Source organism: Elephantulus edwardii, unplaced genomic scaffold (assembly GCF_000299155.1).
Source record: "Elephantulus edwardii isolate Elephantulus edwardi_28Jun2011 unplaced genomic scaffold, EleEdw1.0 scaffold00092, whole genome shotgun sequence".
Taxonomy (NCBI): domain Eukaryota; kingdom Metazoa; phylum Chordata; class Mammalia; order Macroscelidea; family Macroscelididae; genus Elephantulus; species Elephantulus edwardii.
Genome location: NW_006399842.1, coordinates 13110471 through 13125111, shown reverse-complemented (window position 1 = coordinate 13125111; position 14641 = coordinate 13110471). Strand labels below are relative to the sequence as shown.

Sequence of the window (14641 nt, the reverse complement as noted above, 5' to 3'; positions counted from 1 at the left end):
AGGATGACCAAGCTTTGTCTTTCATATTTTGGACATGTATCTAGCCAAGGCTGTTTCTTGGAAAGGATATTATGCTTGGAAAGATGGAGGGTCAGTCAAGGAAAGGAAGACCCCCAATGAGATAGATTGATCCTATGACTTCAGTTATGGACTTTAGTGTCTCGGAGATGATTAGAGGGAAGGTTTCAGAATGGCTATTCATAGTGTCACTATGAGTTGTACTTGACTTGATGACACCTAACAACAACAACTGAAGGCTTTCTGCCTTCTCCCTGTGTTTGTGCCCAGCTTAGCAGTTCATGGCTGGCCTGTAGCCTGTGGTGGACCATGACCCTGTTATATATTGAGTGTGAGCACCAAAAGACTGTTATACTTTGTGTTGCTGTGGTCCAGCTAAGGTTCCAAGCTGACTGGTAGATTCAGAAATTTTCTTTTACTAGCTTACCCAGGAATGATCTAGAATCTCTTATGAATGATCCACAGGGATCATGCTGATTCATTGAGAAATTTAAACACTAATTTTTCAGTTTATGCTGAAAACCAGAATTGCTGAGTAGACTTTGGGAAGATGTAGGCTGGCCAGTGCTGTCTCTTCCTGGAAGGAAAGGCAGCTGGGCAAACCACGTTAGTATCGGGTCTTACAGGAAGCAGAGCCAAGCAAGTAAATGGGGCTGGATTGACCCATCACACTTGTATCCCACTTCAGTGAGCCACTGCTCACTTTTAGACCATCACAAACTAGGGTTCCTCTGAAAGGAACTCAAGATACCACCAACAGTCTCCTCTTCAATGCTACAAGACACTTGAAATTCTCCAAGATTGTGTCCCAAGAGCTGGGTGACTTCCAAGTCCCCAACATCATGACTGCTGCTACCATGACCTACCAATCCATGCTTAGAATGAAGAAAGTGCAAACTGATAAATATATTTATCCCTCTTTGTCCCTCAGTGAGGGCTGCTGTGTGGATGTGGTGATGGACAACCAAAAGGCGGGTTGTCTGGCAGTGACTAGGCTCCCTCTTCCCTCTTGGACTTGAGGTACAGATCTGTCCTCATAAATGAAGGGGGAGCTGGGATTGGGGATGACTGGTTAGACTCCCTGTTGACCCCAGCTCCCTTTGTACGTTTGCTTTGATAACATCACTCTTCTGCCTTCTAACACAGTTCTTAAAGGGAAGAACTGGTTTTGGGATGACTGCTACTGCATGTTTCCAGACCAGGCCCCCGTAGAGGCATACTCCGCACAGCCCAGGGTGGCATGGGTTCCCTGTGGGAGACTTTCTTGCTGACCCCTGACCTCAGCAGTGGTGTGCAGCCCATTTGCTTCATTTTCTAGGTCTCTCTCAACTAATACTGTCTTGAGATTCTGATTTCATCTTCCTGTGGTCCTCTCTGACTAACATCAGCCAGACCGAATTAGCTTATTTCCACTAAACTAACTGAAAAAGTTACTGAGTTAATTTTTCCACAGTGTGTCTGAAGCCCCTACAGTTGTATGTCTGGAAGTACATGGGTTCATTGCCTTCTCCAAGTTTTCTGTGAGGCTCACTATCACCCGATTTTTTCCCCTGCCATATGACATCCCATCTGTTCCTCTCTGGCTCTGGGCCCTGACTACCTGCTACACCCCTGCAGTGTCTCTAGCACCTCCCCTTTGCAGACAGGGTGAGTGTCCATGCAGGTTGGGGACATGCCTTCTCCAGGGTCCCCACATTACTGTGATGAGGACGACTTCAGGCTCTTTAACCTTAACGTCCCTGGGCACGCGCATAGGCCACATCTTGAGTCTGTGGAAGACGTAAGGCTATAAAAATGGCACAGATCTAGGGAGCTTGTGAGGGGCTGGGGAGGTACAAGTAACTTGTGCTCAAGGACTAGGCAAAATATTAGCAGTTCAAACTCATCCAGCTGTGCAGTGGAAGAAAAGACCTGGCTATCTGTTAATAAAAATTAACTCAATGCTGTTGAGGTGATTTCAACTCACAGTGACTCTCCACTGGGTTTCTGAAGTTGTAAATCTTAAAACGAGAGACTGCTCATCTTTCTTGTACTGAGCGTCTGGGTGGATTTGAACTGCCTGCTTTTTGGTTAGTAGTGTAGCATGCTACACACTATGCCACCAAAGCCCTTTCCGTAAAGAGTATAGCCAAAACATCCTTATGGAACTTGACTCTTCTTTGTAACACATGAGATCCCCATGAACTGGAATTGACTTGACAAGTTACAGTTTTTGTGTGTTTTTCCCCTCTCTAAGGCTTAGCTGATTCCTAAACCAGCTGAAAACTCCAGGAACTCAGCTTGATATTCTCCCTTCAATTAGAAGTCTATTTTGCTAGGTTTGGAGCCTGGCTTCTCTTTGGCTTCCTCTTGGGTTCTCGAAAAAAAGCTGTAGTGTCCCTCTTCCTGTGCCTGATGCTCTCTCTGCTCCTGAACCCAAGAGCTGCACTGGCAAAGCTGGCTCCACAGGGGGCACTGTGAGAGGGCTGTGGGGTTCTAGGTGTGGTGTGCAGGAAGGCATGGTGGAGTGGGCACCGGAGTTGGATTTGATCTTCACTTCTGGCTCTGACATCACTCTGGTTGTTCTTAGCACAGGGCAGGTCACCTTCTACTTCTGGGCATGACTGTCCCAGCTGTCAAATAAAGTTAGGCATGATGGCTTCAGGAGCCTTGCATCTTGGACCTTTGATGAAGAAGCTAACAGGGCAAGACAGAAGGGCAGGGTCTTATTTACTATTTTACCCAAACTGTGACTCTGAGAGTGAGTTTAGGGAAGGCTCTGTCTTAGACTGGAAGGGCTGAGCCTGAGGCAGAGTCCTCTGACTTTTTGGTTTCTCTGCTTAAATATAGTATAGGACCTTGGCCATTCCTAAGGAGTTCCTGCTTGGCTGGTTCTGGAAACGGAGCTGCACTGAGGCATCTGATTTCTGAGTCAGTCTTTGCCCTAGGCCCATCCTCCGTTTCGCCTCCACCCTATGCCCCTAACCTAGTTGCTGGACTGGGCCCCCTATTCAGATCTGTTCCATTTAGGCTCTTGTGTAGGTACCTGGGAAAAGCTTGTCACATGGAGTTGGTGACCATTTGCAGATTTCTTAGTCTTGAACCCTAAGTGTTGTGCAGCTCAGAGGTTCCACAGCATTGGAAATCTTTCCATATTGTGACCAGCCCTGGGTTTACCTGGTAATGATTTCAGAAAAAAATGATTCTGCTAAACTTGGCCTGTTTTGTGTTGGTGAGATTAGAAATTGATCAGTAATTCTTTCTCTCTTTCAGACCTCAGATTGGATCCGGCATGTGCTTCCCCAATGTAGCTTTTTCTTTTTGGTAGAAGGTATCTCACCTCTAGGGAGCCCTAAGTGGTAATTGCTCAGACCTTGAGTTAATAATACCATTCTCATGAAAGCTTTGGCCCAATGACCTCCTCGCCCTCAGTGTAATCTGATCCCTACATATCTCCAAAGTGCGAGAACCCCCATCATTAGCTCCCCTCACAGCTATGGTCATTGTGGCCTGAGAGAAAGAACAGTAGTTGGACTGGAACTGGAACACGCCTCCTGGGCTTCTGAGCTCTGTGTCCTGGGCAGGAGCACAGTGTGACTTCTGATTGGGTCAAGAACTCCACAGGGTCTGCTGGAGGCCAAATTGCTTAACAACCTGAAGGAGGGGCAAGCACAGATAGCGGTCAGGGCACAGTGGTTGGTGAACTCATGTAGAGGAATGAGATATGAGACATCTTTATGTTCTCCAAACCCTGCCTGCCTTTCCTCCAGGCAGCAACAAAGCCCAAGCCACTGCCAACATCTGTTTTCATTGGGACATGTCCAGGGATGAACAGCTGAGGCTGTGAGAGGATGCCTCACTGTGACATGAAGAATGGAAGAAGGGCTTCAGGTCTAGCAGGGAGAAACCAGGGACAGAAGAGCCTGATCTGGTCAGTGAACATTACCAAAGGTTACCTTTCAGTTAAATACGAGGGAGCTGGGAGCAATCAGAAATAACTCCCAAAATACTGGGTTCTTGCAGGAAGTGTGAACCTGTTAGAAGTGATTGAGCAGAAGGACTTGACTGCTGGGCAGGGTTGATGTAGATGGCAGATGTGAGGGCTTTCTGGTTGCTGTGCTGGGTTGCTACAGGCTTGAATCCTGGCCCACCTTGTCTTCCCCATGCTTGTCCACTAGGTTAATTGAGTTTAACATCTTCATGAGGTTCCAGAAGAGTCAGAGAGAAAATAAGGTTGGTTTTGTTTTGTTTTTGACATGTCAGTGAAGAAGAATAGTGTTTGTGAGGATGACCACAAGTTTTCTCTTTTTTAAAAAATAAAACTTAGGTGGTGGTTATTGTTATTAGGTACCATCAAGTTGACTAGGACTCAGCAACCCTGTGAACAACAAATCTGTCACCGTGTCAGTCTACCTCATTGAGGGTCTTGCTCTCTTTTGCTGCCCCTTTACCTTTCCCAGCATGCTGTCCAAGGACTGAGTCTTCCTGAGAGTATGCGTCTCGTAAGGGAGATGAGGTTTCACTGCGTATGCGCCTAAGAGCACTCAAATTGCACTTCCTTCAAAATAGATTTGTTTCTTCTTCTTCACCAACACAGCAATTCAAAGGCATCCATTCTTTTTCTGTCATCCTTATCAGTTGTCCACAAATTGGGTAAATTAGGGGAAAAGCCGATCTAACCCCTTGGATAAGTTAGGGGATGAACCAACCTAGCCCCTCAGTCTTTACCAGCATCCTTGGTGCTTGTATTATCTTCACACTTCCCTTTCCCCCCACTTCTTGTTTTTTTCTTATGTTCTTTCTCTTGCTCCATTCCTCCTCTTCGTTTCTTGAGAAGTGATATAGTACACAGCTATTTTCATATTGTTAAAGCAACAGCAATAGGGATCTCTCACGGCCTACTGGTAGGGAGCAGCGTTGCCAACCCAAAGACACACAGTTTGATTCCAGAGAGAAGGAAGGGCAGTTTCCTCCCTTATGACTTTACAGCCTCTGAAAAACTGCTAAAGGGTCAGCTATTATGAGATGGTGTCCACTCAATGGCAAATAACAATAACAATAGCGCTAGAGTGAAATTCTTATTCATCACTGTCATGAATTAAATTGTGTCATCTCTGAACATATGGATGCAATGATGTGACCTGGAAGTTACGTGATGACCCCTGTGATCTGATTAGCTGGTCAGTTAGTTGTAGGACTGAGTGGCAACACTCTTCAGCTTCCCATAGGCCTGATGTGAAGTAAAGGGAGTTTCCCTGGGATGCGGCTTGTGACATTTTTTATCTCCCAAGAGGGAAACAGGCCAGGAAGGAGGGGACCTCAGTAACCACCAAGAAAGAGCGAGGAGTGGAGCACGTCTGTTGGACCAAGGTGTCTGTGCTGGGGAAGTCCTAGAACCAGGGGACATGGAGAGAAAGGCTTCCCTAGAAACAGCCCCCTGAATTTGAACTTCTAGCTTCCTACACTGTACGAGAATAAACTTTGGTTTGTTAAAGCCATCTACTGTGGTATCTGTAATAGCAGCAGTAGATAGCTAAGAGAACAGCACTCTCTTTAATTCCTAGTCTGTCCCTGTGGTACTGTTGATGTTAGTTGCTATCAAACTGAGTAGGACTTGTAGCGATCCTATGAATGACAGTTCTGAACCCCATTTTCTCCTGTACCATCCTCATAATCTCTGACATACTTGAACCCATTGCCACAGTCACTGTGACAATCCACCTGAAGGATCTTCCATTCTTTCACCGTCTCTCCACCTTCCAAAGCATGAGGATGTCCTTCTCCAAGAAAGAGCCTCTCCTAGCAACACACCCAAAGTATATGAGGTGAAGTTTACTCATCTTTGCCTCCGGGGAGCACTCTGACTGCACCTTCTCCAAGAAGTATCTGTTCTTTTGGCAGTCCATGAGATATCCAATACTCTTCTCCAACACTACAGTTCAAAGGCATCACTTCTTCTTCTGCCATCTGTATTCACTGTCCAGCTCTGAGCCTGGACACTATCCCTGTGGAATAGTGAGGCTTGCTGTTCCCAGGTCTTTGACTTTCCAGACATGACTGGGCAGAAACAGGCAAAGAGGATGCATAGACTACTGATGAGGGGATTGGTTAGTCTTGCCATCCTGCCGGGTTAAATTGGGCAGGTTTAGTGGCAATAAAATAAGAATCTCACTGCTAGCAAGATAGTAGCAGTGAATGCAGTGTACGTCCTTCAGGGGCAGCCAGCCAGGGACCTATACAGGAGCAGTAGCAGCCGTGGGGAACCAGAAATAAACTGACAGAGCTGACCTGGGAATACAACTCATAGAGCCAGAGCCAAAGCCAGGAACACTTGCCCAGGCTAACTTAGAAGAGAAAGTGGGGAGAAGCCGTAATCTGGTAGCATAGTCTATAAGAGAGTCACGCTCCTAATCCAGAGGTGGCAGGTCCCTGGCAGTTCAAATTCACAGTAGCTTGGAGGGAGGAAGAAGGGAAATCTCCCGTGTGATTTACAGACTCTTAAAACCCACCGGAGGGTCAGCTATGAGTCAGAAGCCGACTTGGTGACTGTGAGGTTTTGAATTTTTAAGAGAGTTTTGTAGCACTGACCGAAAGCCAACAGACTGAAAGTCAGAGGGCCTGTAAGCCCGCCTGTGAAAGGGTCCTGACTGAAGGATTATTTTGTTTCCATCCTCAGTTGTACCATGTTAACCTCCCTAATAAACTCCTTAATCATGAGTATCCTGTGAGTTCTGTGTGGTCATTGCAATGGATAAGTGGATCCAACCGTGGAGCCATGAGAGCCCTGGGAGGGCTGGCTGCGATTAGGATTGTAGTAGATTAGAGAGCATGAGAGCCTTGTCTGACCACTTAGAAGTTGATTTTATGCTGTGGATGTTGTGGATGGGGACTGTTGCCCCTTGTGGAGTTAGTGGAGGTCCGACTTGGTCACCTCCAAGCTTACTGCACTCTTTTTTTTACTTCTTTACATGTGATCACTGTTGTTAATTTGATATCTTTCAAGACTTTCTTTACATATGTACACAGAGTATATATATTTATAAATATATACACCATATGGATTGTGTTGCAGCTTGTCTGTTCCACTCAAAAACTTATCTCAACAATATTTACATTCCAAGAATAGAGAGCTCCCTTGATTTTTATAACAGTTTATGCTATTCCATCGTATAGCTACAAAACTCCAAACCCAACCCATTGCCATTGGGTTATTTGTAACTTACATTGTTATGGTGATGTAAAGGATAGAGTAGGAATATCCTTATAGGAATTTCTAAGACTTTGAAATAGACTAGTGCATCTTTCTCCTGAGCTGTGACTAGTGGACTTGAACCATTGATCTTTCAGTTAAGTGCTTTAACCTTTATGCCTTACTTAGTGCTGCAACATGTTTACATAGCCATTTTCATATTGGTGGATATGTCAGGTATTTCCAGTTCTTCCTTATTTTAAACAATGCTTCACTGCCAACCTTTGTGCACTGGTATGTGTTTCATCCAAGAGTTATCTGGAAGTAGCATTGCCAGACTGAAGGGTGTGTGCTTTTAAATTCTAATAGATAGTCCCAGAAATTATTCTCCATGTTTATGCCCTCCAAGCAGCTCCGAGAATCCCCTCCTGCTTAGTCACACCTTTACTAACATTTGACACGATCCATCATTTTAACTTTCTGTCAATTGAACGGGTGGAAAATGCCATCTCACTGTTATTTAATTTGTGTGCCTCTGGTCTCTTGGAGGTCAAGCACATTTTCGTTCATTTCTTGTCTATCTTGTCATCTCTGAATTGCCAGGTCATGACCTTTGCCTGCTTTTCTGTCGTGTTGCCTCATACCTTTGTTTCTGGCATCAGTAATTTTAAGCGACTTTTTAAATGCTGGGGAATCAGATTTATCTCCCTTCCCCCTTGTGTCTCTGCACTTCGTGTCTTGCTCGGGAAGCTTTCTCCAGGCTCATAAACATATTGAGAGGCTCTTCCATTTGCCCTCGTTCGGTGCTCTTCAAACTTTAATGTGCATTCAAACCACTGGGGATCTTGTTAAATTGAATATTCGGATTCAGTAGACTTGGGGTGGGGCCCAAGAGTCAGAATTTTTCATTATCTCCCAGATACTGACTCTCAAAATCCGACTCAAAATGCCCCATGCCCGTCCATCTCATCTCACTAGTATGTCAATATTTCTGCTTTCCATTTCTTCCTTAACAAGATCTAATTTTCCTACATTCATGGTTCTCACATTCCATGTCCCAATCACCAGTGTCTGCTTACAACTGCTCCTCTTCCTTTGTATTTCCATACTTGAAAACTCAACCTCCTTTGCCTTTTCTGTTATCTAAATGTGTTCTGTTGTGCAGAGGGTCAAGGACTGCAGCCTATAATATGGATTGAGGCTCAATATCAAGAAGACAAAGATTCTCACCACTGGACCAATTGGCAGCATCAGGATGGATGGTGAAGAGATTGAGATTGTTCACAGCTTTAGTTTGCTTGGCTCCATAGTCAACAGTCTTGGCACCAGCAGCCAGGAAATTAAAAGGCGCATTGCCATGGGAAAGTCTGCTGTTAGGGACCTCTCCAAAGTACTGAAGAGCAATGGTGTCTCCCTGGAGACTAAGGTGCGTCTGATACAGGCCATGGTCTTCGCAATCACTTGTTATACATCAGAGAATTGGACAATGACCAAGGAGGATAGAAGGAGAATTGATGCCTTTGAGCTGTGGTGCTGGAGAAGAGTATTGAGAATACCATGGACTGCTAGGAAAACAAACAGATTTGTCCTGGTAAGGGTTAAACCGGGTGGCTCCTTGGAGGCAAGGATTCTGAGGCTCCGTCTAACATACTTTGGACATGTTGTGAGGAGGGACCGGTCCTTGGAGGGGGGACATCATGCTTGGGAGGGTGGAGGGACAGCGCAGGAGAGGAAGGCCCTCTATGAGGTGGATTGATTCAGTGACTGGGATAATCGGGATGGGAGTGTCAGATACAGTGCGACTGGCACAGGACAGAGGGGAGTTTAGGGCTGTTGTGCATAGCGTCACTATGAGTCGCAAGCGACTCGACGGCACATAGCAACAACAACCCAGATGCTGCTCATGTGTCTGGTTCTTAGGCCACGTTTTGAGTTGCTAGGTGCTATGCCAGGGTGACAGAAAGCCAACTCAGGTTTTCTTTAGGGAGTCAGGATTCTGTGGAAGCGTTGGGAATGGTAGCATTAACTTCGAAGGACCCCTCTCCACAGCTAGTCTCTTCCTTTTTTTGCATTTCTCCAAACTCTAGTACACCCAACGTCCTTGTGCTAACTCGTAGTGTTTTCTGTCCAGAGAGCTTCGTAGCCAAGATCTAGGATCCAATCTAGATTTGCTGTTATGTGATGTGAAGGGTGATGTGCATGCAGCTACCCTTCCATGTGCTGGCATTGACTTTCCCATCACCAGAGGTATATAAGCCAAGGCTAGTGAATCACGGAGGAGTTTTGCAGAAGATACTAATGACATGTGTTGAGGAGGTTTGAACTGGGGTGGCTTCCAAGATACCCTCCAATCCAGAGTCTGAATGAGTCTGACTTGTTTCACATGACCTTGTCACTACCATTCCATTTTTCACCCAACAAAGAGACGAGATGAGGCTGTTTTCATTGTTGTTCCCTTAGGTCAGCTGAAGCTGTCCATTGACGCCCAGGACCGGATTCTGCTGCTCCACAGTGAGTACAGATGCGTGCCAGGATCACTGGGGGAGGAGTGGGCCACTCAACCTCCTGTATGGGACCAGGGATGGGTGGAAGCTTCCCATGGAGCATGGCTTCTTTTCCATTTTTGTGTAGTACCTGATAGTCCATCTGAAGAACTGTGAGGATTCTCTTGGGACTTTTCTGGAGTCCTCACCCTGGCCCTGCTCCTAAGGCGTGTGGAGTCCACGGAGTGCGCCATTCTCACCAGCCTGGTAGCATCATCTTTGGCCCCAGCATAGTGAGTGGAGCCACAGAAGAGCGTTCCTCACTCCCTCCTTCCTTTCTGTTCTGAGTTTCACTTTTTCTCATTTATCTTTTCACTGATGGGCAGCATGATGTCAAGGCTAAGATCATAGTCCTTGGAATAAGAGCACTAGAATCTGAATCCTGACTTGGAAACTTTACTTGCTGAAGTACCTTAAGCTGAGTTTTCTCATGTGTAAGGAGGTGATGGTATTAGTGTCTACCTTACGGGTTGTTGCAAGGATTAAATGAGCTACTTTCAGCAAAGCATTTATAACTTTGCCAATTATGTAGAAGATCCAATACAAATGTGTGTTAAATTAAGTGGTTTGTTTACTGCTGAGTTATATGGATTGAAGCTCAACAAAAGAAAACAAAGATTCTCACCACTGGGCCAAATGGCAGCACCATGATAGATGGAGTTGAGATTGAGATTGTTAATAATAATTTCAGTTTACTTGGTGCTAGCAGTCAGGAAATCAAAAGACAAATTGCACTGGGAAAATCTGCTGTCAGGGACCTCTCCAGAGTGCTAAAGAGCAATGATGTCAGTCTAGAGATTAAAGTGCACCTGACTCAGGCCATCATCTTTGTAATTACTTGCTATGCATCAGAGAACTGGACAATGACTAAGGATGACAGAAAAAGAATAGATGTCTTTGAGTTGTGGTGCTGGATAAGTCTTGAACATACCACAGACCAAGAAGGCAAACAAGTCTGTCTTGGAGAGAGTGAATTCAAGTTTCTCCTTGGAGTCCAGGATTTTAAACCTCCTTCACACATACCTTGGACATGTTGTCAAGAGGGGCTAGTCCTTGGAGAAGGACATCATGCTTGGAAAGGTAGAGGGACAGCGCAGGAAAGGAAAACCCTGGATGAGATGGATTGACACAGTAACTGGGGTTATAGGGGCAAGTGTGTTGGAGATAGTGAAGTTGGCTCAGGATAGGGCATGGTTCAAAGCTATTGTGTGTTGCGTCACTGTGAGTCACAGTTGACTCTACAGAACATAATAACAACTAGTGAGTTGGAAATGACTCATAGCTGATTTCTCCTGTGGGTTTCCAGAGGTAAATCACATGGAAGGAGATTTCTCATCTTTCTCCCTTGGAGCAGCTGGTGTGTGTCTTTGACTTGGCTGCATAACTCCTTATCCATGAGCTCATTAGAGCTCCTTTTAAATAAAGTAGAAAACCATAATTCTAAAAATAGTGGTTGTACATCAACTCAGTGTTGGGAACTGGATATACCAAGGAAGCTTGCACCCCTGTCTAGGAGATGCATAATGGGGTACCAGGGAAGATTTGACACTCCATCCTGGAGGAGGAGCAGGACTTAGTCAAGCAGAAGGGAGGCGGGGAGGGGTGTTCTGTGTAGAGGAGCAGCCGGTGTACTGGTCTGCAGAGCAGAGAGCATTGCTCATTGGATGGACTGGCCAGCACACCGAGGCACAGCACAGAAAGGCATAGAGGGTCAACTGGAGCCAGGCAATGAGGGTCCTATGTGCCATCCACATTTGGGGCCTTACCTGTCCATCCAGTTAATCTCCTCACCCTTCTATCCAACACATCACTGCTGAGCTTCTGCTGTGGCCCCAGCTGCCTGGATTCTGCTCCGCTTGGAGGCTCTGCCTATTTCTACTGCAAATTTGCCTCCTTCCTCCTGTTCTGTCCATTTACTGGCCTCCCGAGAATGCATCATGCTTGCTCATACCTCTGCTTTTGCAAACACTTACCATCGTGTCTAAAATATCTTTTCTTTTTTTGTTTGTATCCCTTAAAAAAACCCCAAACACCACCTCCTTCTGTTATAAGGAATATGCCTACCTTAATCATGATTACTCACCCTGGGAAGGAAGGCTCATTTTTATCCCATTTTCCCTTTCAGGAATTGACCTCCTGACCCAGCAGCCTAGACTGAGTTTGTTGCATCCTTATCACAGCCCTGACTGCAATGTGCTTCCTTTGTCTGCTCAGGACCCTTTCTTCTCCCCCTAGTTTGGAAGCACGGAGATCAAAACTCATGTCATCTTCTCTTCCATGTCCTCAGGGATCAAGCAGGGTGAAGGAGTCCCCATGGGCGGCTAGAGAGATTCAGGAATTTGTCAGGTCCCGATCTTACTCTCAAAGACCACTACTTCCAACTGGACACAGAAACAGTAACTAGGATACGAGGCAAAGTAGACCAGCAGGCGCCTGGGGTTCTCTGGGCTTGGCCTCGGGGACCCCGAGGTGAAGTTCCCAAGGACCAGCAGAGGGGCATTCGTTGCCTGCCAGCGCCTGACTCCAGCTGTGCAAACAGTTTTTGCAGAATGCATCTTGGCCTCCACCACTCCATTTGTCCTGCACAGTTTGCTTTGGCTTCACCCCAGTCTCAGGCCCTTCATCCCTTCCAGCCGGTTTCCACTCTCTTCTTTGGCTTCCCAGGCCTCATGTCTCCCAGTTCTGGGAGCTCCCATTGAGCCTGACACTGGGGCCCAATCAAAACCAAGTTGCAAAGAGGTTCCTCTTATATCAGGTCTGCAGTCTGATTTCTTTTGACTGTCAGCAGACCCTGCTTGCTTTCAGGACCAGACCTGCCCCTGTCTCCCACTGGTAATACTTCTTTGCCTGTATTTGTTTTTTTAACAAACATTTGTTGAACAGTTACTTGTTTGCCAGAACTCTGCTAAGCACTTGAGACCCATTATTTCACTTAATCCACACAACGGCCATGTGAAGTGACTATGATGATTATTAACTCCCTGAAAAATGGGAAACCCAGTCTCAGGGGGTCAGTAAGTTCCAGAGCTGAGGTTCATACCTGTGTCTGTATACTTCTAACACTAGAGCTTTTCACTTCTTTGTTGTACTGTCCATCAGCCACTGGTCAACTCCTTCTACAGCTCTGTTCTCCAGCTTGGCCCCCCCGTTTTCAGAAGGCCAGCTTGTGTGGTGGAAGGAAGCATTATCTGAACACAGCTGCTGCTCCCGTTGCTCTCCAATTTTGAGCAAATTTCTTTTTGTATTTGTGTACCTCCTCCAACCCCTTGTTGACTTGTGCCATCAAGTTGACTATAGTCCAAAGCATTCCGATGAGCAAGAGATCTGAACCTTGCTCTATCCTGCATCGTCCTCACAATCTCTCTTATGCTTGAGCCCATTGGTGTGGTCGGTCCAGCTTGCTGAGGGTCTTCTCTCTTTCTCTGACCTTTCTCTTTCCCCAGCGTGATGATACCTTTTCCCACAGACCGGCCTCTCCTGACAACACAACCAAAGCTCAAGTAAGATGACGCTTTACCATCTTCACTTATAAGGAGCATCCGGGTTACACTTCCTCAAAGGCAGCCTTGTCCTTTTGGTGTTGATGTTGTTATGTGTTGTCAAGTCAGAACTAACTCCTAGCTGACCCCTCCAGTAGGTTTTCAGAGGCTGTAAATCGCATGAGAGGAGACTATCTCTTCCATATAGTGGTTTATAATCCATGGGATATTCGGTACTTCTCTTCGACACCACAATTTGAAGGCAGCAATTCTTCTTCTACATTTCCCCCAGCATATAAGGGATTGGCTTTAATGCATTTTAAATTTACCCATCTCAGAACCTCATCTTCTCCATTAGATGAGGAGATGGACTTGCTGAATTTTACGTTCCCTCTGGATGTCAGATTCAGGAAATTGTTTGGGCTCTATAATGAATGTCTCAGTGAGGGAGCTACTAGTGTGTGGGAGATGGTGGGATTAGACCAAACCAGATACAGATTAATAACCAATAATGGTTATGAAGAAATCAGGTAATAATCTTTCCAACCCTGCCACCCTGACATTTGATTTCTCTGTTTAGTCATAGAAGGTAAAGGCCTGATGAACAGAGAGCCTGGAGTCTGTGATTCCTATGTGAAGGTACACGATGGGGCTGGAGGTGGGGTGTACATTAGAGGGGTTGGGGTGATATGACACCACCTCAGTGACCTGAGTCATTGGAGGTGGATGCTTCTTTCTCATTTGTGTGGTCAATGGGTATTTAATAGACAACTCTGCTGAAGTTCTGTGCTTGGGTTCACCCCTTCCTTTAGATTGACCTGATTCCTTCCCGCCAGAGCTGGAATCTTGAGTAATCTTGATCATACACAGATTACTGAAATCCAGTCTTTTAAAACCCCAAGGCTTCTTGTGAAAGGCAATATTTGAACCTTTCTCTTCCCAAAGCTATGCATATAAGGAAGTAGGAGAGCTAGGTTCTGCCATAGAACAGAGGGAAGGTGTCTGAAGGCTGGGAGAGCTTTCTGGGTTGGGACTTTCTCAGTGAAGCCAAATGTCCCACCCAGGCAGAGGCCTGCTCTCAGCAAGAACCAAAGGCCAGAAGCCTCCTAGGAGTGCAGGTCCCAGTGCTCTAGTCTGCATTAGTCCTGAAATCCTCAGACTACATCGGAGACCCTTGAGGGCAAGGAGTTTAGGAACCTTAACCAAAAGCCTATAAAGTGCCTCTTGTTTTTTTAAATGTGTGTGTGTGTGTGTGTGTGTGTGTGTGTGTGTGTGTGTGTACTGTTGATTTATTTATGGGTTTTGCTTTGGAGGGACCAGTCCTTGGAGAAGAATATCAAGCTTGGAATGGTGGAAGGATGCTTAGAAAGCTTAACCAAAAGCCTATAAAGTGCCTCTTGTTTTTTTATGTGTGTGTGTCTCTGTGTGTGTGT

General features: G+C 45.9%; 1 protein-coding gene across 2 annotated transcripts in view; it reads left to right on the top strand.

Moving 5' to 3' along the window:
- The window catches only part of RGS3 (regulator of G-protein signaling 3), a 176354-nt gene that overhangs the window by 22089 nt on the left and 139624 nt on the right, over positions 1 to 14641 (top strand). For both annotated transcript variants that reach the window (XM_006890721.1, XM_006890723.1), the window contains exons 2-3: positions 9647 to 9697; positions 13789 to 13847. In XM_006890721.1, coding sequence (XP_006890783.1) covers positions 9647 to 9697; positions 13789 to 13847 — 110 coding nt within the window. The remainder of the gene's footprint in view (positions 1 to 9646; positions 9698 to 13788; positions 13848 to 14641) is intronic.